The sequence below is a fragment of the Phalaenopsis equestris genome, unplaced genomic scaffold, assembly GCF_001263595.1.
Source record: "Phalaenopsis equestris unplaced genomic scaffold, ASM126359v1 Scaffold000002, whole genome shotgun sequence".
Lineage (NCBI taxonomy): Eukaryota > Viridiplantae > Streptophyta > Magnoliopsida > Asparagales > Orchidaceae > Phalaenopsis > Phalaenopsis equestris.
Window position 1 is genome coordinate 66770502 of NW_018164444.1, and position 23954 is coordinate 66794455.

The 23954-nt window shown below is 38.6% G+C and overlaps 1 protein-coding gene across 5 annotated transcripts; it reads right to left on the reverse strand.

Moving 5' to 3' along the window:
- Positions 1–310: 310 nt before the first annotated feature.
- Positions 311–22334, reverse strand: LOC110021209 (serine/threonine-protein kinase STE20-like). 5 transcript variants are annotated; one of them, XM_020719633.1, is made up of 10 exons: positions 22085–22334; positions 21773–21840; positions 18643–21365; positions 18486–18580; positions 14674–14826; positions 14343–14506; positions 14112–14259; positions 10076–10198; positions 9920–10007; positions 311–788 (listed from the first exon to the last, which is right to left on the reverse strand). In XM_020719633.1, the coding sequence occupies exons 3-10, from the start codon at positions 21359–21361 to the stop codon at positions 601–603; spliced, it is 3678 nt and encodes a 1225-aa protein (XP_020575292.1). In that variant the 5' UTR covers positions 21362–21365; positions 21773–21840; positions 22085–22334; the 3' UTR covers positions 311–600. The 5 variants fall into 5 exon arrangements, with proteins under 5 accessions (XP_020575292.1, XP_020575286.1, XP_020575280.1 ...); XM_020719627.1 differs by having other exon boundaries at positions 18643–21406; XM_020719621.1 differs by having other exon boundaries at positions 18643–21448.
- Positions 22335–23954: the final 1620 nt, after the last annotated feature.

Sequence of the window (23954 nt, forward strand, 5' to 3'; positions counted from 1 at the left end):
CAAAATTATATTTAAACAAATGAAGCTGGCTAACATTAAACAAAGCCATATCTGTGAAGGTAATGGTTCTCTTATTGCATAAAGAAAGCTACAGTAGCATACAATACTAGATTACATTCTTTAAACGAATTAAACTAACATTAAACAAAACCTTAATCTGGATAATTAGTCCTTTACCAGACAGTATTAGATTGCATGATCACAAATTAATTAGGCTGGTCAGAAGTTATTAAGAGACTACTCATGAAACTTAATTTTCACTGCTGAATATTAGAGCTGGGTGCATCACTCTTAAATATTGTCAATTTCATGAGCTGCGAAGAAAATTCATTATTGGTGCTGCATCACAAAAGATAATTGCTTACATCTCAATGTGTCAAAAGAAAGACAATTTAAACCACTATACAGGCAAGCATATATTCCATGAATCCAGCAAAAAAGATATAACAAAAATATATATACTATGGTAATAATGAAGAATAATGCACATTTGGCTCATGCTTATAAGATCTCAGAATTGACAAAACAGCCCTTTTCCTGAGGCCGAGAGATCAACAATTTCCAGCAAAACTTCAGTTAGTAATCATGGCTGCTTTTGTTTCACCTGCTAGCCTGAGCTTGTGCTTTGGGCTGGACTGCCATAGACATCGAACGAAGCTTGTTGGCGATCTCGGTGAACGAAGGGCGTTGAGAAGGATCGGCGGACCAGCACTGCCCCATTAGCTTTCGCCATTCAGTGTTGCAGTTTTCAGGGATCGGCGGACGAAGGGTGTTGTTAACAATTCCTCCTTTGCGTTATTAATAAAAGAACAAATCAATCCATCGAATGAACTCAAACATAGTGAAGAATATTTATTGATACGGCAATAGAAAATTATAAAAATAGAATGATATGATTTCTATAAAATTGAAAGAGCAAAAAATTCAGATTCAGGCCCGTTTAACGTGTATAAATTCTGATTAATCTAGGTTGGTTTGGATGAAATAATAAAAGTTAAGTATATGCTACATCATAATTATAATTAAATACAAAAGGAGGGTAGGTGTCTATATATATATATATATTAAAAAAAAGGAATGACCGGAGGCTATTATACGAGCTCCGTCCATTCCTCATGCGCCTAAGAATTCGAGTACCACACCCTACACTCAGGGGGAATCGAACCCCAGACCAGAGAAAACTTACAATTGACAAGCAAATATCCGACCAACTGATCTGAGTATGTGAAGCACGCGTGCGCGCACACACATATATATAGACTAATTGATATATTTGTGTGTGTGTGTGTGTGTGTTGAATCTAAAAGTGTCCGGGAAACACACCCAAGGAATAAAAAGTTTTGCTAGGAAGTGATTAGTGAGAAGAGAGTACCGTAGGGAACAAAAAAAAGGAGTGACATTTATTCATGACATGGACCCCTATTTCTAGACACAGGTCTCAGCGGTATAAAAATACATATTAGCCCCCTCATCATTAACCTTTCAGAAGGGCTTTTTGGTGACTACAAAGTTATTCACATATAATAAAATCAGGGACTGATTCGACCGATGAGAGTTGTCGATCGTCTGATAAGTTTTGACTCGATCGATATTTAGTCCAAAAGAGTGCTTCATGTCGATCGTTCTGAAGGCTGATTACCGCCCTGCGGGAGCTTCTCCTGGCGCCTTCCGCCGATCGTTCGAACAAGGAGCTTCTCTTGCCAATATTCAACCAAAAAGCGATCGTCAAAAGCTATATTTGATCGTCCGCATCTTCTTCCTGAGTCGTTCATCTACTTTGAGATACGTGCTGACATATTTTTATATATACATATTCAGTTCTCCGATTCTCTTGCTCATCAAAAGCTGTAAAGTCCACGATGATAAGAGAATATTTTTAACGTGCATGAAATATTTAAATGACATTATAGCGCAGTAATAGACTTTCCTGACCCGTGCCATTATAATAGGCTTTGAGGCAAGGGAGAATTGCACCATCTTTGTCTCTCATGGCCCCTTTGTCTTGTGACCTTTTCTTTTCGTGTTTTTTGAGATGTCTGGAGGAGCAGCGCTTTCCAATAAGAGTGTCCTCTTCAAAGCCATGAGTGATATGCGGGCCCAGACTCGTAAGTTGGACATGAAACGTAAGCATGCGAGTGAGGTATCCGCAAAACAGGTGAGCAGGAAGAGAGTTGTGCTCAAGCCAAGAGCCGACGATCAAGATAGCCGACCTGGTTTTTCCGATTTCCTTGCGGGCTCACCTTAGGTGAGGACTACAGGACAAGCTAGAGGCCATCATGACAATCATCATACAGGGAACTCGCCAGGGGTGAGTGTTCCTGCTGCGGGAGAGAGATTGTTTGTTTAGGTGGTTGCGGTTCCCTAGAGGGGTCCTGAGGAGGCGAAAACTTAGGCCAAGGTATGGCTTCGATCGAATAAGAGCATTCTTTCTTTTGAAGATGGAGGATAAGGGAAAGCCAGTGAGAACATTTTATCTGACACCACATTTGAATTGGGTTACATCTCTCTTTTTTTTTGTGCAACAACTAAAGTCCTAACTGTCGATTTTGTAATAATAGATGCTAACATTAGTTCTGAGGATGATGCGGTGGTTGTGGACCAGGTTGCGATCGAGGGAGTGAATACAAGAAAGGTTGTTGCTGGGAGAGCGGAAATGGCGGAACTGAGTGCACCGGAGGAAGGTGCTGAGCAGGATGTTGAGGATCAGGGTGTTGAAGGTCAGGGTGCGGGCATTCAGGCTTCTTTCGGTGCTGCGAGGGAGAGGGATGCGGCTGAGGGGCGCCGTATGTCCTCTGACTTCATACTTCGCCTCCTTGCTGAGATAGAGGAGTGTTTTCTTCATTTTATGGGGTATCCTCGAGGAGATAGTAATGAAAAAATTACTGAGGTTTTTGGGAGAGTCGAATAGGTGGATAGGGAAGTTGCTGCACTGCGCGAAGAACTTATAATTTTTCAAGGGGAGATGTTTGTCGATCATGGGAAAGTTACGTGTCTTTGTTTGGAACTGTCACCTGTTAGAAAGGCCCTCACTGCTCAGCCTAGGAAGAGCCAGAATGACCTTTACAAGTTGGACGACATGTTTATGTATGAATGACTTCACCATCAAGAGTTTTTCTCGGGCGGAGCCTCGAAAGATTGCTGAGTTAGATTTTTCCTTCCTCAGTTGTAACTGAGGGTTTCACGCGACGTTTCCTCTCTTTTTTGTGTATATAAATAAATAAACAATGAAATAAAATAAAGTATTTTTCTATTTTTGGTAATGATTATATTATTTGGGTAACATGTAGTTTCGTTGCATCGGCCTTGTCGGCGGCTTTTTGGCCTACCAGATATCCCCTTTCTCATTTATAAACATAAGTAGTCATGCAATCACTAAAGGCTTCTGTTCCTTTTCTCCCCTTGGCTTCGGGGTTTCACTATTCTCTTCTTCTTTCTCGCATAGCATCGTAGATTCCATGGTTCGGAAATACTCCCAGGAATCGTTTGGTTCAATTCCTGATATGAAGTTTTTAGTCCTATCCATGGCGGACGTAGAAGAGATTCAGGATCGTTGTGTCCTGCATTGCTGCCACGAACGAGCTACAAATTATTTCTCTCATGACCTTGTCTTTTGTAAAGATCACTTTAAGATGGGTTTTAGGCTACTGTTTTGTTGAGAGTTGCGGTCAATCTTTAATCATTATGGTATCATCTCTACTCAGATCCTTCCCAACTTCATCGCCTCATGACTTATGTGCTCTTCTGTCGGATGATGAAAATCTCGTGGTCAATCGAACTCTTCAATCATTTCTTTTCCTTTCAGATTGGTTGTGATGGATATATTCAGTTCGCTGCCGACACTAAGATTCAATTGTTGGGGCTAGAGGACAAGGTGAACGACTAAAAAACGAGGTTCTTGATCGCCTCGTGTGCGGGCAAATGGGGAGATCTACAATTCTCCTACAGAGTGCGAGGTGAAGAAAGTGAATACCTTGTCAGGGAATTTTCAAGACTACAGGGCGCTTATTGATGACCAACCTCTCTTTTTGTTTCAGTGCCTTGACCCCAATGTAATCGAACGCATGATTCATCTAGATGGGGTTCGTACCATGACCGAGTATTTGTGGAGATCGGCCGACAATAGGGAGGCTGCTCAGAAGAGAGCTGATGGGGAGAGGGACACTTTGAAGAGACCTCAGAGGAGAAGCGGTCCTCCCTCACTCAGCAAAGGCCGGGATCGGTCCGACTCGATTAGGTCGATTGAGGGGGATGATAAAGGTTGGTGTTACTAATCTTCTTGTTTGTTTGCGTGTGAAACACATTTTTTATGACTTTTGTGTAATTTGCTAGGTTCTTCAAAAAGAAGCGAGGAGGACTCTTCCCGATCGCATAGCCTTCCTGAGTCCGGAGGCCCGTGAGTGCGCCCATCGGCTAGAAGAGTTATGGCGACGACGAGGTAGGCTTTGTTCATACCTTTGCAGGAGCAAGGAGAGGCGAGTCACGCTTCCCGCCCTACCTCTGTTAAGGACAATTCCGAGGAGGGACAAGGGGAAGCAGATCGGACGAAGAGTGGCGCCCTTCGAAGGGAAGGAAAAGCTCCCTTCCCTGATGTCGACTTACATCGACCTCCCATGCAAGAGGGTGTGGTTCCTCTTGAGTGAGCGTTCTCGCAAGATCAAGGAGCTAATGTTTGGATGAGCGATCACTATGCTCTTACTAATATAGAGATTGAGTCATTCCCTATCAATCCTCTGAATGAAGACTACCTCTCGAATCTAAGCGGCATGCTTTGGCTCACGCATTCGAGAGAAACTTGAGGTCAATGGAAACAAGAGATATGTTCCAAGTGTTCGATTTTTATCATGCCCTGTCTGGCAGGCTTCACATTTTCAGACTCTTCTCCTAGATAAAGTCGAGGAGGATGTTGGGCGACCTGCCTCGCGAGCTCAGAAGTTAAAGTGGAAACTTACTATGGCGGAAGAGAGATTGAAGCTTTCCTTTGAGGAGAGTAAATAGATGCCCAACAACATGAGAAACATGTAGTGGCTCTTCTGAAGGAACGTAGAGAGCTAAAGAAAAAAATGCCTTTGATGCTCACTAGGGAGGCATATGTCGAGAGTCTTTTTCGTCAGGTTACAATCCACACTTCTCTCGCGATCGAGAGGTTCGTAAAGCATAAGTTGGTGGATCCCAAATGACGAAATATGGAGGAGGTTGGGAAGCTTCTCTTAGATTCAGAGGACAAAGAAGAGTTGGTGTACCGAGAGTCCGATGGCGTCGAGGGTGTGGAAAGGACAAGGGAGGCAGACTTAAGGGAGTCCTCGAATGCTCGAGGTTAAAGGGTCCCCTTTTGTATGTTTTTATTCTTTTTTGTTTCCTTTTGTTTCATTTTAAATGAGATTGTTATTTGTAATTTGCAAATGAACTGTCGTGACATATGGAAATTTTTTAAGCTGGAGGTTTCATTATCCCGAACCTTTTCTTCTTCACCTGCTGATTGCAGAAATGTATGAGTAGCTTCAATTGTTATGAGTTTCTGTCGAGTGCGCGTGCATTTCATATGCAGTCATCATAGACTCCCCACGAAGGACTATCGTTCACGAACCCCTTGAGGAGTTTGTCACTGTCGGATGTCGATACGTCCCACAGGCTATTAGCGATTGACACCCCTCGCGGAGCTTGTCTTTGTCGGGCGTTAACGCTTAAAGTAGAGCGCATAACGATTGTTCGTGCACCCGCACCCCTCGCAGATCTTGTCACTGTCGGGTGCCGATACATGCCATAGGCCACTAGCGATGGTTAGACACCCCTCGTGGAGCTTGTCGTTGTCTGGTGTTAATGCTTAAAGTATGGCGCAAGATAATTGTTCACGCACCCCTCGCGAAGCTTGTTTCTGCCGGGTGTTAATGCTTAAAGTACGGCGCAAGACAATCGTTCACACACCCCTGGTGGAGCTTGTTGTTGTAGAATGTCGATATGTCCCATAAGCCACTGGCGATTAAACACCCTTTGCAGAGCTTATCACCATATTCTGCTTCATGGGGCAATATGATGGATTAACGTTCAATCTGTGGCAGGCGACGTCGATCGACACGCCCGACATCTCATCTCAGCGGTCGTCCATGCGAATAAATCTCGATTTTCTTGGAGGGTGTGGATCAGCAGCTCCATGTAACTTGTATCCAAAACTTAACTGATCCAAAAACATCTACCTTGTTCTCCTTCGACTGTCGGACCTCACAGGTGGTCTCGTTGGTCTCGAGGCCAGAGTCCCATGCGTTTTGGATGTCTAGAGGATCGTGGTCTACGTTGCTTGTGGCTCGCAAGTAGCAAACCCGGGACTGCTCCAGGTCCCTCTGACCATGATAATTTCTCCGTTTCTAGGAAATTTGACAGCAACATAATAGGTAGAGACCACCGCTCTAAAATTGTTCAGCAGCGGTCAAACGAATATAGCGTTCTACATTGGGGTGAATCCATCACATGGAATCTTCCGTGAGTGTAAATTATTTCTCGTTTTCTCCCCAACTTACCGACAGCCCGAACACTCCTAGCACTTCCTTTCACTCGAGAATCCATATAGCGGACTGACCGACATGGTCATTCGATCAACATTGAGGCTCATTTTGTCGAATACCTGTTTGAATATTACATTCACAGAACTCCCTGTATCAATGAGAGTGCTTCCTACTTGATAATTGTTGATTATCGTCGTCATTACAGTGACGTTTTTATATAGATTTCACTTTAGGGAAGGTCCTCCTCAGTGCAATAGATCGGCGGATGACCTCTGGGCTTCGGAGCAAAGGTTGCGGTGCAGAGTTCCTTGTTTGTTGTCTCTTCCAGCTTGTCCTTTTGAGTGGTTCGCTTCCTCCAAAGATTGTGGGCACATACCCCTAGCCCCCTCATCATTAACCTTTCAGGAGGGCTTTTTGGAAAATTACAGAGTTATTTGCATATGATAAAACCGGAGATTGATTCAATCGATAAGAGTTGTCGATTGTCCGATAAGCAATAACTTGATCGATATCTAGCCCAAAAGAGTGCTCCCTATCAATCGTCGGGAAGGTTGATTACCACCCTACGGGAGCTTCTCCTGGCGCCATCCGACGATCGATCGAATAAGACACTTCTCATGCCAATATTCAGCCAAAAAAAGATCGTCGAAGGCTATGTTTGATCGTTTGCATCCTCTCCAGTATCTTCTCTCTATTTTTTGCTCCAGGGGAACATTTTTTATGCCCCTCATCTTAGGCTTGTAACCTCCTTTTGATCTTAATAGAGTTTTATCTTTGCCGAATATATATATATATATATATATATATATATATATATATATCCCGCATGTCGTCGTTCCGCTCTGCTAGGGTTTCGCATGGCGAACCCTAGCTCCTCGCATCGCCTTCGCCTTCATATTCGTATGCTTTTGCTTGACAACTGTCGTTGTTTCTCACACCGTCAGCTTCGTCTAGCGCATTAGCTATCCAGTGCGTCGTCTACAGACCCTGCTTCTGCTCGACAGCTGCGTTGTCTGTGATAGAGCCGGGCTTTGTTGTTGGCACTGGCCGCGGTGATGGCCTCATGGCTTTCCTACGCCGCCACCCTCGTCGGTGATAACCCAACCAAACCCTCAAAATGCTGCAGTGGTTCACAAATGCAGCTCTCATTTCCACCTCGCAGATAGTCCGATATTCCCCCAGATGTACCATGATTCTGTTGCAGGATATGGAGATTGCAATCTCATCAATAAAGTAGAGAAAATGCGGACAGACTAACAATATTCTTCTCTGACGCTGAAATTTCAACTCGTGCAGGAAAATACAAATTTACTTTAGTGGGAAAGTTTCAATTAGGTTGCCCTAAGATGGAGACTATCATGAAGGTTTTTGAAAATTTCAAACTAGTTGGGGCTTGGCAGGTGGGTCATTTCGATGGAAGACATGTTATGATACAGCTGAGTATAGAAGAAGACTACACAAGGATTTTTTCAAAGAAATTCATCACAATCGAGAACAAACATATGAAATTGATCAAATGGACCCCTGATTTTGATCCCAGTCAAGAACACCCAATTGCACCTATCTGGTTCTCATTACCTGAACTCAAACTTCAATTTTTTGACATACCTATCTTATATGCAATTGGGACTATCCTTGGAAAACTTTTACAGGTATATTTACCCACCGTTCATTTCTCAAGACTCTCTATTGCAAGGATTTTGATTGAAAGAGATATTACACTACCAGATGTAAAAGAAGTTTGGTTTGGCTCTGCTCACAATTGTTATTGACAAAAAATTATTATGGAACAAAAACCTTACTACTGCAAGCACTGCAAGATGTTTGGACACCCGCAGGAGAAATGTTTCAAATTGCACCCACAGTCGAGAACTAATAGTCAAAAGCAAGAACATGTTGTTAGTGCACCCCACGTGCCTGAACGTGCTTCTAACAAACTGAATAACAACCAACCTGAGGAGGGAATCACCACAAGACAGGAGTTGGTGTTTGCCCATGAGAACCCTTCTCCTGACCATACTACAACAAATAATGTCCCTATTCAGAAAGCATCAGGTGCAGAGGTGACAGTTCACACTTCACATACACTGGAACCTATCGCCGTGACAACAACTGTCTTTCCTTCTACTGCGGTTCTAAATCAGACCGATGATCACACGAGTCAGTCTTCTGATCTGATGAAGAATGACAATGAAGAATGACAAGTTTACACTTCTCAACGGAAGAAGAAGGCCGGAGAACACTCCAACTTATAAATTTAATGGATGATACATTAGTTACTCCTGACAATGACACGACACTTCAAAGTTTGTTATCTGGCTCCGCTCCTAAAACTAGAGGAAGAGTCAGGACTAAACTGGCTCGTCCCTAGTTTTTGTTTTCTGCATGTTTTAATTTTTTGAGTTTTATGTATATTTTTTTTTGGTATTACTGTACATGGTATTGTATGGGTAGGGTGTCTCTATTGGGTCATCTCATACAACCTTTATGTATCTTTTTTATTTCAATAAAATCAGCCCTTGGGCTTTTCTACAAAAAATATATATATATTTAAACAACTGTTTAAATGAACTGGTGCACCTGATGAACAACTCGAACTTGGCTCGAAAAATACTCGAACATGTTTGTTCAAATGGGTAAATAAACAAGTTTAAATTTTTTTAAAACTCAAAGATTAAATGAGCTGAATTTGATCATAGTCTGATTAGTTTATTAAAATTATAATAGCTAGAAATTATTTAATTATATATTTCATAGTAACATATTATGATTTAATATGTATATAAATTAAATATAATTTCTTCTTGGTAAATTTACATACTTAATACACAATTCTTATGTATTTACACATCTCACACCTAAAATTTCATATTTAGATACATAGCACTTTGGTACTTGTATTTCACTTTTAAGAATTTATAATAGTTTTATTTTCTATTTGATAAAGATTTGAATATTATGTGTCTAAATATGAAATTTTAAGTGTGAGATATATAAAAACAATAGAATGGTGTGCTATCAATGCAAGTGCCACTTTTTTTTTTTTTTTCAAAGAAATAGTTTTTTTTAATACTTATTTTTATTATTTGATTGAAAGAAATTTTACTTACAATTTATATATTATTTTTTCTTACTTGGTATAAATTAATTAGTTGCCAATTTAAGATTTATTCGATTGCTTATTTATTTAACTTAGTAAAATGATTTGTTAATAAATTTATATAAAAAAATCAAGAACTTATTCAAATATTTAGCTTGTTCAATTAATATAAACAAGTTAAGTACAAATCTAACATAGACGTGACAGCAAGGCTCAAGCTTAGACTAAACATGAACTTAAGCCAAGTTCAATCCATGACATACTTGACCTGATCAAAATCGATTACAGCCCTAATTAGAACCAAAAGCTTTGAGTGATTTACCTATGATAGCACCACAATGCATATTAGCATAAGGTTCCTCTCCTGTTATGATCTCCCACATTGCAATTCCAAATGAGAAGACATCCACCTATGCAAAAATGAAACAAAAATTTTAGTTTCCGTGATAAAGATACAATATTATAATCACAAAAATACCTTCTCAGAAACCCGGTTGCTGCTCCCATTCAATAACTCGGGAGCCATCCATGGAAGAGTTCCTCTCACACCTCCAGAAACCAAAGTATTACGCTTAATTCTTGACAGTCCAAAATCTCCCACCTGGAGTTTTACCATAGATTCCTCAAGTTCATTAATAAATTCAAAACAGAAGTGACAGATTTAGAAAGATGACCATAAATGCAATGACCGCCCGATATATGAGGGTGGTTGATTCTTAAATAGGAATACTCAAGTTAATTTATAATGAATAATAATAATAATAATAATAATAATAATAATGATAATGATAACATTGTTTGTTACAATTTACATACATACCACCCAAAACATTGATATTTAAAAATTAACTATACAGGTGATTTTTTTGAACTATTAAGCCGATGTATTTATGCATTCCACCATCAAACTATTGAGAATTTGATAAAAATGAAAATTTTCGGTTGGAGTTTTACCATGAATTTTGATATTTGAGTGATAATTTGAAAAATGGATGAAAAAAGGCAATTGATTTGTAAGTAGGAAGTTTCGGGTGGTGTGTATGTAATTGCCCCTTTCTAATTGGGATAATTACATACAAACCACCCAAAATATTGATATTTACAAATTAATTATCCAGGTGATTTTTTTGAACTACTAAGCTGATCTACTCACGCATGCCACAATCAAATATTTACCACTAATTTTGATATTTGAGTGAGAATTTGAAAAATGGATGAGGAGGGTGCTTGATTTGTAAATAGGAAGTTTCAAATGGTCTATATGTAATTGCCCCTTTCTTGGAATAATTGTATACAAACCACCCAAATCATTGATATTTACAAATTAACCACCAGGTTTTTTTCTTTTTTTTTTTTTGGACTATTGAGCCCAGTGCCACAATCAAATTATTGAGTACTTGATAAAAGTGAAAAATATGAGTAGGGGTATTACCATGCATTTTGATACTTGAGTGAGAATTTGAAAAAAGGATGAAAGAGGGAGGTTGATTTGTAAATAGGAAGTTTCAGGTGGTCTGTATGTAATTAAGCTACCTTTTAATGATCTTACGATCCTGGAATAAGAAAAAAATCAAATATCAAAAGTCACCCCTAATCATAATGGTTACAATTTTGATTACTTCTAATATGGTTTGAAAACAAAAATTTTGAACTCAATTTAGAACATGTCACGGATTTAGAGACTCTCCCAGACCAATGGTGGTGTTCAACACATCATCGACCCACAAAATTAATGACCTAAATGCAGCAAAAAAAAAACCATGTATGGCCTCTTAAGGCATATGGAAAGCAAGCAAAAATTATATGGTTGTTGGGCACTGATAAAAAATGCTTGAAACTACCCACCACCTCAAGAAAAAAGTGTATAATTTGTAACACTCCAGCTGACCACCCCCTCTCCATCCTTCAGATCAACTAGAGATGTAGCAAGGAGAACAAACAAGTCAAACTCTCTCACCAACACTTAATCTGATTTATGAAAATCAGGATTGAGTGAGTGGGGGATTGATCTCAACAGACCGTCACACGCAAATACTTGAACTTTAATTTATTCAATATTGATTCATAAAAAAATATAAAGGGAGGCGTGTAAAAATGATCCTCAAACTATATACAAAATTGTTAAACACTCAAATATATAAGAGTACGTGCCCCAAAAATCATCAAAATTTCATCAAAAAAATCTTTACAATAAAAGACTATTCAAAATACAATTCACCCGGTTAATTGCCCACCTACTTCTTGCACCTCTCTGAAAAACAACTTGATATTGAGTATCTTAAGATGTTTTTGTGGATGGAGCTAGTCTTCATGATTTCTCTTACTATATTTTTCCTATTCCCAGCATTCAACTTCATAAGAATGTTGCTTCCTCTTCTTTGCAGATGGCCCCTCTATCTATCCGACCTCCCTATTCCTCATTATTCTTGCATCATGGAATTGATTCTAATTGGCACAAGTGGACCACTACCCTTGGCAACCCTGCTCTTTTCTTCTGAGAGGTAGAGATTTCGAACTTGCAGCTCCATTTTCTTATACCTAGGTTAAGAAAATATCATTTGAACGGTCGAGCTTGGAGATTATTCAACCCTTTATGACTAATATTTGACTCTTAGGTGGTTAGGTTGTGATCTTTTGATAGACGTCAAATGCTTGTTAGATTTTTATCAGATAAATGTTATTGGAGATCTTTCTCTAGGCATTAATAGCATGTTAATGGCTTACATATGCATAAATTTAAGAGGACCCCTATCTTTAACAATTCTAAGGAACTTAATATTGCCACTATTTAAGTAGTTCTCCCTCATCATCATGTCCATTACATCGAGAAATCCATACTTTACTCTCTATGCTCAATCTTCGGTAAGTTTTCTAGATGCATCCACCACTACACTCTCTTAACCATCTATAGCTCGTCTTTCTGTTGGGATGGATGTTTCAGCCCTTTTGACTCAGAAGGTATGTATTGGCACTTCTCACAGTAGATAACAAAAAGTGAAATATAAATATTTGACCTCATTTTGTTATTAGTTTTTTTTTGGCATAAATTTTTGTAGTTTCAAGGCCCACCCCAAATTAAGGAAATATACTGCATTTAGCTCCTTTGATCACCATACAAACTCAAAGAGTTTTGCGGTAAATACTCCAAATCAATTGGTCACCTTTTGGTGCTCTCATGATATCGATATTCCTCTAAATGCTTCTCTTGATTTAGTGCCTTCCCTTATTGATGGCATGTTGACACGAAGTTCCTGCTTAGTCCCATCAGTTTAGGAAGTTAGAACTTCTAATCTACCTAGAACAATACTTGAGTCAAACAACTGCCAACCTATAGAGGACCCTGTGTTGCTGTTAATATATTTTCTACGTGTGATACTATACATGTATTTGCCAATGCTAATATAGCACATTCTGAAGTGGAGAGTTCCGATAATTTCTAGCTTGAATAAATCTTAATAATTTATTACATGTTATGTTTGGTGTAAAAATATTTTAAATTGGTTCTCTCTTTGAAGCACAAATTGGAAAAAACCTTTCTTCCTTCTCCTTCATTTACTAGATTCCCAGCAAGGTGCAGTAACTCCCCTGTTGACTTTGATATTTTGGACTTGGCTGAATTATGAATGTCAGCATGATCCCTTCTCTTGAATGTATTTACTCTCTATGCTTTATTTGCACTTGATCTATGTATTTTCGTTTTCTTTTTTATGGCGGCCTTATGTAAATAGGGCTGTCAATTTGGCTCGTTGTTCGTGAACAACTCATGTTTGGCTCGTTAAGCAGTTCGTGTTCGGCTCGTTCGTTAAGCCTAACGAGCTGAACACAAAAAAAATTTTAAGCTCGAAATGTAAACGAGCCGAACACGAAAAAGAGTTTGTTCGCTCGTGTTCGGCTCGAAAAAAAAATTTATATAACTTTTTATATAACAATATATTACATATATTATTTATATAATAATATTATATATATATTATATAATAATAATAATATATTATACATATTTATGTCTAAGTTTAAATCATAACACCTCATATGACAATGTGGTTAGTGTCTTTTTTTTTAAATAATTATTTCATTGTTTATTTTGATGAATGAAATATCATCAACCTGCAACATATGCAAATTATATGATATATAGAAAATAAAAAAGAAATTTTTCTCATCTTACCTCTGCTCCAAATGCTTCCAAACGAAAAGCCTCAGTGCATGATGCATTGGCTTCAAGAACATTGAGGCCTAAGTCTTCAAAGACTTCAAGAATAGAGACTAAATGCATTATCACGTATCCTTTTCATTGACTAGTTATAAAAAAAGAAATACAAACACTTTATAAAAAAGAATAACATCATAAGCAAATAAACACAAAGTCCAATTAATTAAAATAAGTAATTACAATCAAAACTAAAGATATAAAATTCAAGCGCCATTTATTTAATTAACACACATTCCATTGGGAGACTCTCAAGGAATAATTGCATTTTATCAAATAAAAAAATAAACGAAAAAACATGTACCTTGCATATTGGCCTTTGGGAATCTCTCAGGTTAACTAATAAATTGTCACACTTCAAATCAAAATGGACAATATTCTTGGAATGCAAGTATTCCATCCCAAAAGCTGCATCCATTGCTATTATAAGTTTTTTACGAAGATCTAGTTCCCTACAAAAAAAAATTCCCATGGTTGTAACCTTCTCATTGAAGTAAAAAGAGAACTATTGCATGGGAATTCATAGTTGCCTCACCTATCCTTCTGCAGCAGGACATGCCTAAGAGATCCATTTACCATGAATTCTGTTACGGTAGCCAGCGAGCCACCTCCTCCATCTGGAACTACCCCATAGAAAGCAACCACATTTGGGTGATGAAGCTTTGAGAGGATTTGGGCTTCCCTCCAGAAATCCTTAGTCTGCAGATATCAGGGAAAGATAAACTTATAAAGCGCATTTTCTATTGATAAAAGTCATAAATTATTAGCAACAACTTGTTCTTCTAATGTGCACACATTTTATGACACGGAATTCTTTATGGAGAGAAAAAATATGAATATCTCTACAATATGTTACTTGCACCCACCAATCGGTCTTGCTCAGACAATTTCCCCGAAAAGCAGCTTTTCTTGATTCGCTTGATAGCAACAGCAGTTCCCCTCCATTTTCCATAAAAAACAGTACCAAAAGTACCTGATCCCAATTCACGTAGTTCTTCAAGGTCTGCATTCTTTATAATCTGTTCATCAGCAACATAAATCAATTCCAATAAAAAAACCAGGTGTTAACCTATATCACAGTAGAAATAAAAATATTATAGCTGAAATTCAAAAGCAATTACAAACAAATACATTTGCAATAAGAAAACAACGACACAAAAACAAAAGACCCCCTAAGGCGAGGATCTACAGTGGTGGGCTGCATGCCAAGGTCCAGGAAAAAGAGAGCTGGAGGTGATAGAGACGCTTAACATTAGTGAGTGGAAGGTAGTTTGGTGGCTAGGCCGCAGGCTGGAGGCGGTGGAGGGTGTTGCAGCAAGCCGAAAGTGGATTGGGCTGACTGTACAGCAAGCGGGGGAGTACGGAAGGGAGCGACAGCAAGGTAGGAGGCTGAGAGGAGGTAAAGGAGGGTGCTAGGATGGCTGGAACAGTGGTGGCAGCAATTGAAAGGATTGGAACCGTGGAAAGGCAGTGAGAGGGCTGTCTTCGGGATAAAGACAGCAAGGAGAAGGGGTCAGTGGCAAGGGAGAGTCGATTGGGAGGAGGGAGAGGCGGTCGACACTACAACATGGCAGTTTTCCGGTGGCTGCAGCAAATACAGTGGCAGGAGGGTTGCGGAGGGCTGGGAAGGTCGAGAATAATCAACACCTTGGACGAGATAAAACTGGAGCAGCACTCATCATCGGATATAGCCCTAAAATGGAAAATTTGGACGACGGCGACTGTCCTGACAGAAATTTGAGACAAAACTTAAAATCTAAAAGTATAAATCACATATATAAGCCATAGATAATTAGGATTAAATTCTTCTATGGAAAGGATGCGTCCATCCCCCGTGAGGGAGCCGATCGGCACTCTCGGGTCTCTACCGGTTCAGTCTAGATGAAGGACACAGCGGGAGAAACCCACGACTCCCCCACACCACACCCGCAGCATTACATGACACGCCAGCGCAATGTTTGCCGCACCCTTGTCAGTCTCCCGAGTTTAGAGGAAGCTTCGACCTCGTTCGTCAAAGCTTTTATCTGCATGTTGAAAGTAGCGAAGTTGCTATAATCTTTCGGGGTTGGGGCCTTTATCTATGGTACGAGAAGCACCTAGATCTCACTGGCGACTGCACTGTCCCCCAAAGCACCTGAGGAGTTTTCTCATTTGTGACTATACATCCATATCGATCAAACCTTCTGAGGGCACACTACTGAACTGAGGCGTCATGCATGTATATTCTATAGAATCCTCCTAAAATAACCCATGATTGGTTGAAGTGAGGATAACCTGAACGTCCCCAAATGACGATGGTCTTGGCGCGAAGGTATTGAATATGATGTCCCGAAATGTTCTCTATCATAACTGCGTCATGTTTGGAATCGGCATCTTAGTACTATCATCTTCTATCTTAATCAAAATTGATACCATCGACGCTCCACAGTTGGCAAGGGAACCTATGATCTCGGACTCCACCTAAGGTAGGAGGATGATACCCTTATCACGTTTGATGAAGGAGCAGGTGTTCATGTACCCATTATATCGATTCTTGCAGTCATACTGCCACTATCTCCCTATCAAAAAGTGGCAGACATCCATGGACATCACGTCTCACCACACCTTATCCTGTTGTTCGCTTCTAATCGAAAACTCTACTAGATACCCCTTGTCAATGCCGACCCGGTTTTCCTTCAACCACGCTAGATACAAATAAGAATGCCTCTGAGTAATGAGGTCAATTTCTTCACCATATGTGTAGACGCACGTTCTTGTTGCTCCCTCCATCAATGATGAGACTGTATACTTTCCATTCACAGTATAACTGGTGCATAATATGTTGTGGCGATGCCACTGTGGATCCATCATATCTTAGATCTATAAGATCCGTCGAAACACGAGCATCTCGCCCTCATCCGGTGAAAGATGATACACTTCACCATGCTCTTCAGTTGCCTCCACATCGTTGACCTCCTCCATAGCACCAAATTTGGTAAAAGAAACTACTCGGCTCTTAGGGCAGCTAGAGGTGATGTGCCAAATCCATTGCATCTAAAGCAGTTTTGGACAGGAAATGTATAAGGCTTGCTACTCTTCTTGGGCTTCTTCTCACTCGGGGTACTCTATCCTTATCTGAATCAGTTTTCTCAACTAGCTGAAGCATGTTTGTTGGCATCAATTTTTTATGTCTTTCATGACTGACATTTGTTTTTTTCGTCATGAGACTGTAACTCAATGAGACACATGTTCTCGTGATGCAGACCGTCAACAAAAATCACTTCGCGTGGGAATCAAGGTCAAATTAGCTCGATTGTCGGTGAATTTGTCCACACGACCTCGAATAACAAAATGAACCGCATGAGTACGTTCGGAACTTCAATTTTGCTTAAGGAAGACATCCATATTGTTGGGGTTCCTAACGTGGGTGAATTACACGTAAATCGAGGCACCCGAATTTCAAATATTTTAAAATTACAAAAATAAATAAATTATAGAATGAAAATGAGAAAATTACACAATTATACTATATAAGATATATAATATATTTTAATATACACAGACACATACACACATATACATGAGTCATACATATCACTGTCCAAAATCAAATCCCGCCCAAACTACTCATCACGTTCCCTATAAAAAATGACAAAAAATACATATATTAAAGTTCTCACCTTCAGCCACTCTTCTTCCCATGCGTGAAGCCTCTACTTCTCAGCCGCCTTCTCTCTCTCTCTCTCTCTCTCTCTCATTGTCCATATCTTTCTATTGCCTAATGCTATAGGCAAGAGCCCCTATCCTATTCTCCCTAGAGCAGCAATCTTTCTCCATCTTCCTCTAACTTCTTCGTTTTCCATTTAATCTTTCTGATATTCTCCTTCTTCTTCCATCAAGCGAGGAAAGTTTTAGAGAAGCTTCTTGGAGGAGAAAAACCTTCATCTCCTTTGGAAAGGAGAGCATCATCCCACTAAAAAAGAGATTGAGAACTCGTCATCCTCTCGTACAGCAAAGGAGAGCTTCTTCCTTTTTTGGAGAAAGAAATCTCCGGCGAACTCCACGATCTCTCCGGCGAATAGAGCATCTTCCTTACTATGGAGAACTCGTCATGTCTCCTACCGCGAGGAGAGCTTCAACTGGGACAAAGCGAGACTTCGATCACCCATCGATGGTCGTATTTCCTATTTTTCTTATTCTTTTCTTTTTGCAAGTGGTGCATCTATATTTTGTTGAGGAATAGGAGATGTATCCTCCTCACTACCAATATATCATTTCTTTGTTTCCTCCTTTGTTTTCAGCAGGGGCGTCGATCACCATCCAAATGCCGTCAAACTCTTGTATTTTCATTCCCTCATCATTCCACAACCACATCCCCACTAAATCCCCTTCCTAACACCTTCTATGAGCCCTGGAACAATGCCATCTTGAGTAAATTTTCCTGAGCCAAAAGGCTCAGTTATATAAACAGTAATTAGACCAAAAAAGTGTCATAATTTAAGTAAGGAAGAAGATAAATAGTTCCCAATTAAATTATCATACAGCCAGATGCACATCAAAAATTCTAACTAAACTAATATGCAGAATATCGTCCATAAACTAAAAATGTAGAGATAATTTTGCCTGCTAGAAAAATTAGAGCTGCATTACCACAAGAAGATAAACCAAAAAATAACATCCAGATTAAGTAAAATCAAACCTGCAAACCATAAATACCAGCTTCAATTTCAGCTATTGCAGCATCGCTCATAGATCCCTCAGTATCTATTTCATCATCTCTAGCATCCTGGTGCGCTAATAAAGTTATGAAAATAATATATGAAAATATTGAAGTTAAAAGTAAAAAAATACCTCACATTCAGATACAGGAGCACTATCCGCACTGTCTACCCTTGGAGATGAATGGTCCAATTCTTCTACGTCACTTTTATCCCCAATTACATAGGGTATAACCGCTGGTGCTAGTGGAACATCAGAAGGAACCCTATCCGTTACATCTTCCACAGTAACCACGGCCTCCATGGGCACATTATGGTTCATATCTGTTGTAGGAACCACATTTTTTGGCCTAACTGTTCCATAATCACAGTTTCCAAGTTCAGTGTTTCTAGCTCTTGAATCATAGTAATCAACCATGTCCTGATCAAGTAGTGAAAACTGCTGTCTAGAAACTTGGCCATTCTCTGAGTTATGAAACACCGAAGCTCTGCTAGCATCATTCACCCTGAGAGCTGGACTTGCATCTAAATGGCGTTCAACTCCTTGCCCGCAGTAATCTTCTGAGATATATGCCCTAATAGTTGTTGGAAGATGGTGGGCAGGTTCATCAGATAAGGACATATCACCATTACTTTCTGCGGATCTTTTACGAATCAGAATTTGGGAAGAATCCCGATGACTCGTCGTAATAGGTGAAAATGTCGTCATGTTATCGTCAACATTGATGAGATTGCTCTTCATTGCCTCCAATGATCTATGACTCTGATTGTATAAGTTACTATGATTTTTTGATGTACTTCCATCGAATTGGTTTCCCAAAGAGCATTGTTTGGTTTTATCTAAGCCGATGCTAAGAGAAAAGAGTGAAGATGTTGGAAGAGAACTCTCCATTACATCTACAACAGGGGATGAAACAGTTGCACCACGCACAATGCTGAAGTTGTAATCATTATTTTGCAATTTACTGTTAATATGAGGTTCAGCATTATTATTTTTCTGAAAATACTTCATTGGTTGGGGAAGACGGTTTCCCTTCTCATCCAGTAACTTCGAAGCAGAACCACCCATATCATGTTTAAATGAATGTTGTAGTTCACCAATGCTGGTCCCCTTAATTGGTTCTGTGTTTTGATTTTCACCATCAAGGGGATGATAACTGCCATTCATAGCTTCATTTCTTCCACAAGATTCAGCATAATTACCACATGCAGAGAATTCTGTTTTCAGGGCCGTCCTTTTTAGTTCAGATAAAATATCTGAGTGATTATTTAACATTTGCTGGAACGGTGGTGTTCCCTCCTGCACATTTCTTTGGAAAGAATTCTGAGAAACTACTGATTTTTTTAATTCTGTATGAGAACCAACAGGTTCCACCAAACTAGAAATATTGCTTACCCCAACTTCTTGTACTGAACTTGCTGAATCATTTGACCCAGCGATCCAACTCACTGGCTCTGCCTGCTGCTTGATGAATTTCCCACAATGAGAGAGTTTTTCCTGAAGAAAAGACTTCTCACATAAGGAATACCCAGCTGACTCATTATCCCTGTCAGTAGATTTCAGTGGAGAAAACTCACCAGCTAATTCTTTTTTCTGAAATTGAAGCCCAGAATGTTTAATTTGCCTTTTAGCAATATCCTTATTCATTAGATTGCCTCTATCCACGTCATAATGAATTTCAAATGGTAAATCTGCAATGAAATGATCTTCAAATGACTGCTTTCGAGAATGCCTCCTTTCTCTCTGTTGTACTAGTTTCGGAGAAGTAGGTGGTGAATGGCTGGTTGCACTTTGATTACTAACAGACGGCTGAGAATTGTCTGGATCATCCACAGTATCAACGTGAAGAAGAAGGGAGTCTTTGGTAAAACTTAGTAATCTATCTAGCTGGTAGCCTACTTGGCTTGATAAGCTGTTGCCAGTTGAACTTTCCTTAAGACTGAGATCTCCTATATTATTTACAGCAGCAAAATACTGAAACTCTGAGCTGCACTGCAAGTCTATTGGATCTAGAGAACAATTCTCGGCATCATTAAGAGGGATGAGGAATATTCTGAGTCTCTGGGATCCACCAGCCTTGTCAACTCCATAGTACTCATCCATCATATTCTGAAGATCTTCTTCTGAAGAAACAGATATAAGAGAATCAAGATCCTCCCCTGGGAGCTGATACTTAATAATATGCGGTGCATCACAAATATTAAAAGTTTTGTGCATGAATTCCTTCCATGAAAGATTCTTCTTGATGGAGATAATCCTTGTCTCACCACCAACATATCTCAGCTTGGCATCACCAGGTCTTGCCATGATTTTTCCACCAAAACTGCATAGAAACTTAACCTTCCCAGATCGTGGGTTTTCTGAGGTTCCACGCATGTCTGTGCGGGTCTGAGAGCCATGAAAGGGATTAGAAGAAGAGGACTTGAAAGAGTCATTGAATTGTTTATCATTGATTCTCTGATCACTCCAAGCTAAATTTGGGCCTGCTGTATCAGCGTGACCTCTAGCATTGACTTCAAGAGCAGGTACGCTGAGAGGAAAGCAAGAAGAATCATCATAACAAAAATCAGATTCTACTCTTTGGAGTCCAAAACTACCAGCTTGATCTTCATAACCAGTGTGTGGATTCTGTTTGACGTTCAATCCCAATCCGTTTATGTAACCATGATCCAATCCAGTTCTGATAGGATTCTCTTTTGAAGTCACTCGAGCTTGCAAAACCTCCATAGAGAAATTTTCGCCAGTTAGAGCAGAGGTGTCGCGAAAATTGTTTTCTGTAGGCGTCCTTCCAAATGCACTGGCAACATAAAAACATGTAGAAAGGTTCCCAGAAGGATTGGAAATCCCAGCATCCATTTTTCTGAATTAGATGTAAATTGTAATCATTGGCATCTCTATGTACTGAAAAACCACGGGAGCTTCAATTCACAATAACAAGCAGATCTATTTCGTGCAAAACAATAACAGAATTAATTGCATGCTTCAATTAACTTTTGTGCTGAGAGCTCAAATTAAACAGATGCTACTAGAATAATCTGAAATGCCTCGCATCTCAATTTATTTTTACAGTTATGATGAATCATATAATAAAAATTATCCGAATCCAAATATGCAAAGTGATTACTAGATAAGAATGACCAAAGAAACCTCATTAACCAAGATGGATTATAACATTGAACCAAAAAAACAGAAAATTGAAACAACAGCTATACACGAAATTTAGGATCCCACAATTTGGGGAAACTCAAAAGGTTGAATGCAGCTTACCTTCACATTGCCGCAACAAAAAAACTCAACCCGGAAATGGATAAGTGGTCGATTGGTCAAATTTCTTCCTGGAAAACAAGTATTCACGGCAATGAATCAATAAATAAATTAGCCAAACTCTCAAAAACTGCAAGGCCGACACAAAACCTCCGCGAGACAGAATCAGATGGATTCTTATTCAGCCCCAATTCCTTATTAAAAAACAGCCCGATTCAAAAGCATCCGGAAACAGATTCCAAGAAACCGATCGGAGTTAAAGCAAATGCGAGATTAACAAGAAATGAGCCGTGGAAATGGATCGCTAAGGAATACCTGCATCGATCAACCGAAGACTTCCACGAGGGGATTCGGATTGGGTAGATGGAGGAGACCTCCTCGGATTTTGAGAGATTATTATTATTTTTTTGCTAATTTTATATAATTGTGTTTTAATCGCGGTGTTTAGCGGAGGAAGGGGGGCGAAGATCGACGCGGGGCGTCGAAAGAGGCGGCATCGACGATGTAGAGCAACAGAAACAGGTTTCCCGAGTGTTTCTCTTTCCACGTGAGGCTCACGTGTTTTCCATTGGCAGGTGGCCTACACTGTACGGATGCTAACCTGAATCTATGAAATTATTTAACACTTTGCAATTTCAGATGCTTGCATTAAAAAATGTATTTTATTTTATTTTATTTTATTTTTAATTAAAATAATGATATTTTTATGTTATGCAGTAGAGTTGAATGATATAATTAAAAAAATATAATAATTATGTAAATGTTCCTATTTTTTATGGGGGCATTTAATTAAATATCACGCTGATTTTTTTACATATCCAACCCTTAAATTTTTATATTTACATACATAAAATATAATTTTCTTGTATTGCATTAATATTTTATGGCTGATTTATAAAAGTTTATATGTTAAAATTTATGTTGTTACAATGTTATAAATATAAATATGAAATTGCAGGCATTTTATTTGTAAATATATAAAAAACATGTGGCATGTGTGTAAATTTGGCTTTATTTATTTTTAAATCCAACATTGATAGCAAACTAGCGAGTCATGTAGATAATAGCTATAAAATGCATAAATCATTTCGTTGATGCTTTAATCATATGGGAAGAAATATAATTTTCTTAAAGTATCATTGAATATATATTATGCATTATCATTGTTGAGTGACGAAAGATTAACATTGATGCAATGATAACTTAGCGTCTTAGTGTTGGATGAAGATTTAACACGCACCCGAACAAAAGAGATTAGCAGAATAAGATACGCCTACTTTTTATGTTAACAATCCTGACAAGTATAAGAAATCACGAGGCGTAGACCAGTTGAAATAATTCATTATCTAATTGTAAGTAGATAGATCTACTCTTCTCTTGAATTAGTGAAAATGAAATTATAAAGTTAATCATCGTAAATGTACAATGATATTTTAACAATAATAATTGTAACGGGTCACCAAGTTTGTAGTTAGGGGTGTAAACCAAAGCTCGTGTTCGTGTTCGTTTGAAATTATGTGTGTTTGAAATAAGCTCGTGTTTGAAATTGTTCGTAAAGTTACTTTTCTTGTTCGGTTTGATTTGTTTGAAATATGTTTGAAATGTTCGAATTGTTTGAATTGTTCGAAGCATTTGAATTATTTGAATTATTTGAAATCTTAATAATTTGTTTGTATTGTTTGAATTGTTCAAAATCTTTCAAAAGCTTAAACCTATAGGAAATTAATGCTTGAACATATATGAATCACAACACAAATGAAAAATAGCCGAAACATAACTCACAATAAAACCATAATATCACATCTCATACATAAAAAATTCAGATCTAGGGGCAATATGCGAGATTTCACTCTAAAAAACTATGTTTCACTCAAAGAAACTAAATAAATCTAAAAGACATAAGAAAATTTAAGCTAAGAGATGAAGTTGAAGATAAATACGAAATTATAGAATTTAATATAAATTAAAAGACAAACTTGAAGATCAGATAATAATTTATAGAATTTAATTTTTTAAAATATATAAATTTTTAAAGTATATAATTATTTTTAGAATATGATAAATTTTTTATATATAATTATTTTAAATTATTATATATTTCAAACAATAACGATTCGAACACAATCAAACAAATAACTATTTGTGTTTTGTTTGTTTATAAACTGAATGAATAAAAATTTGTACT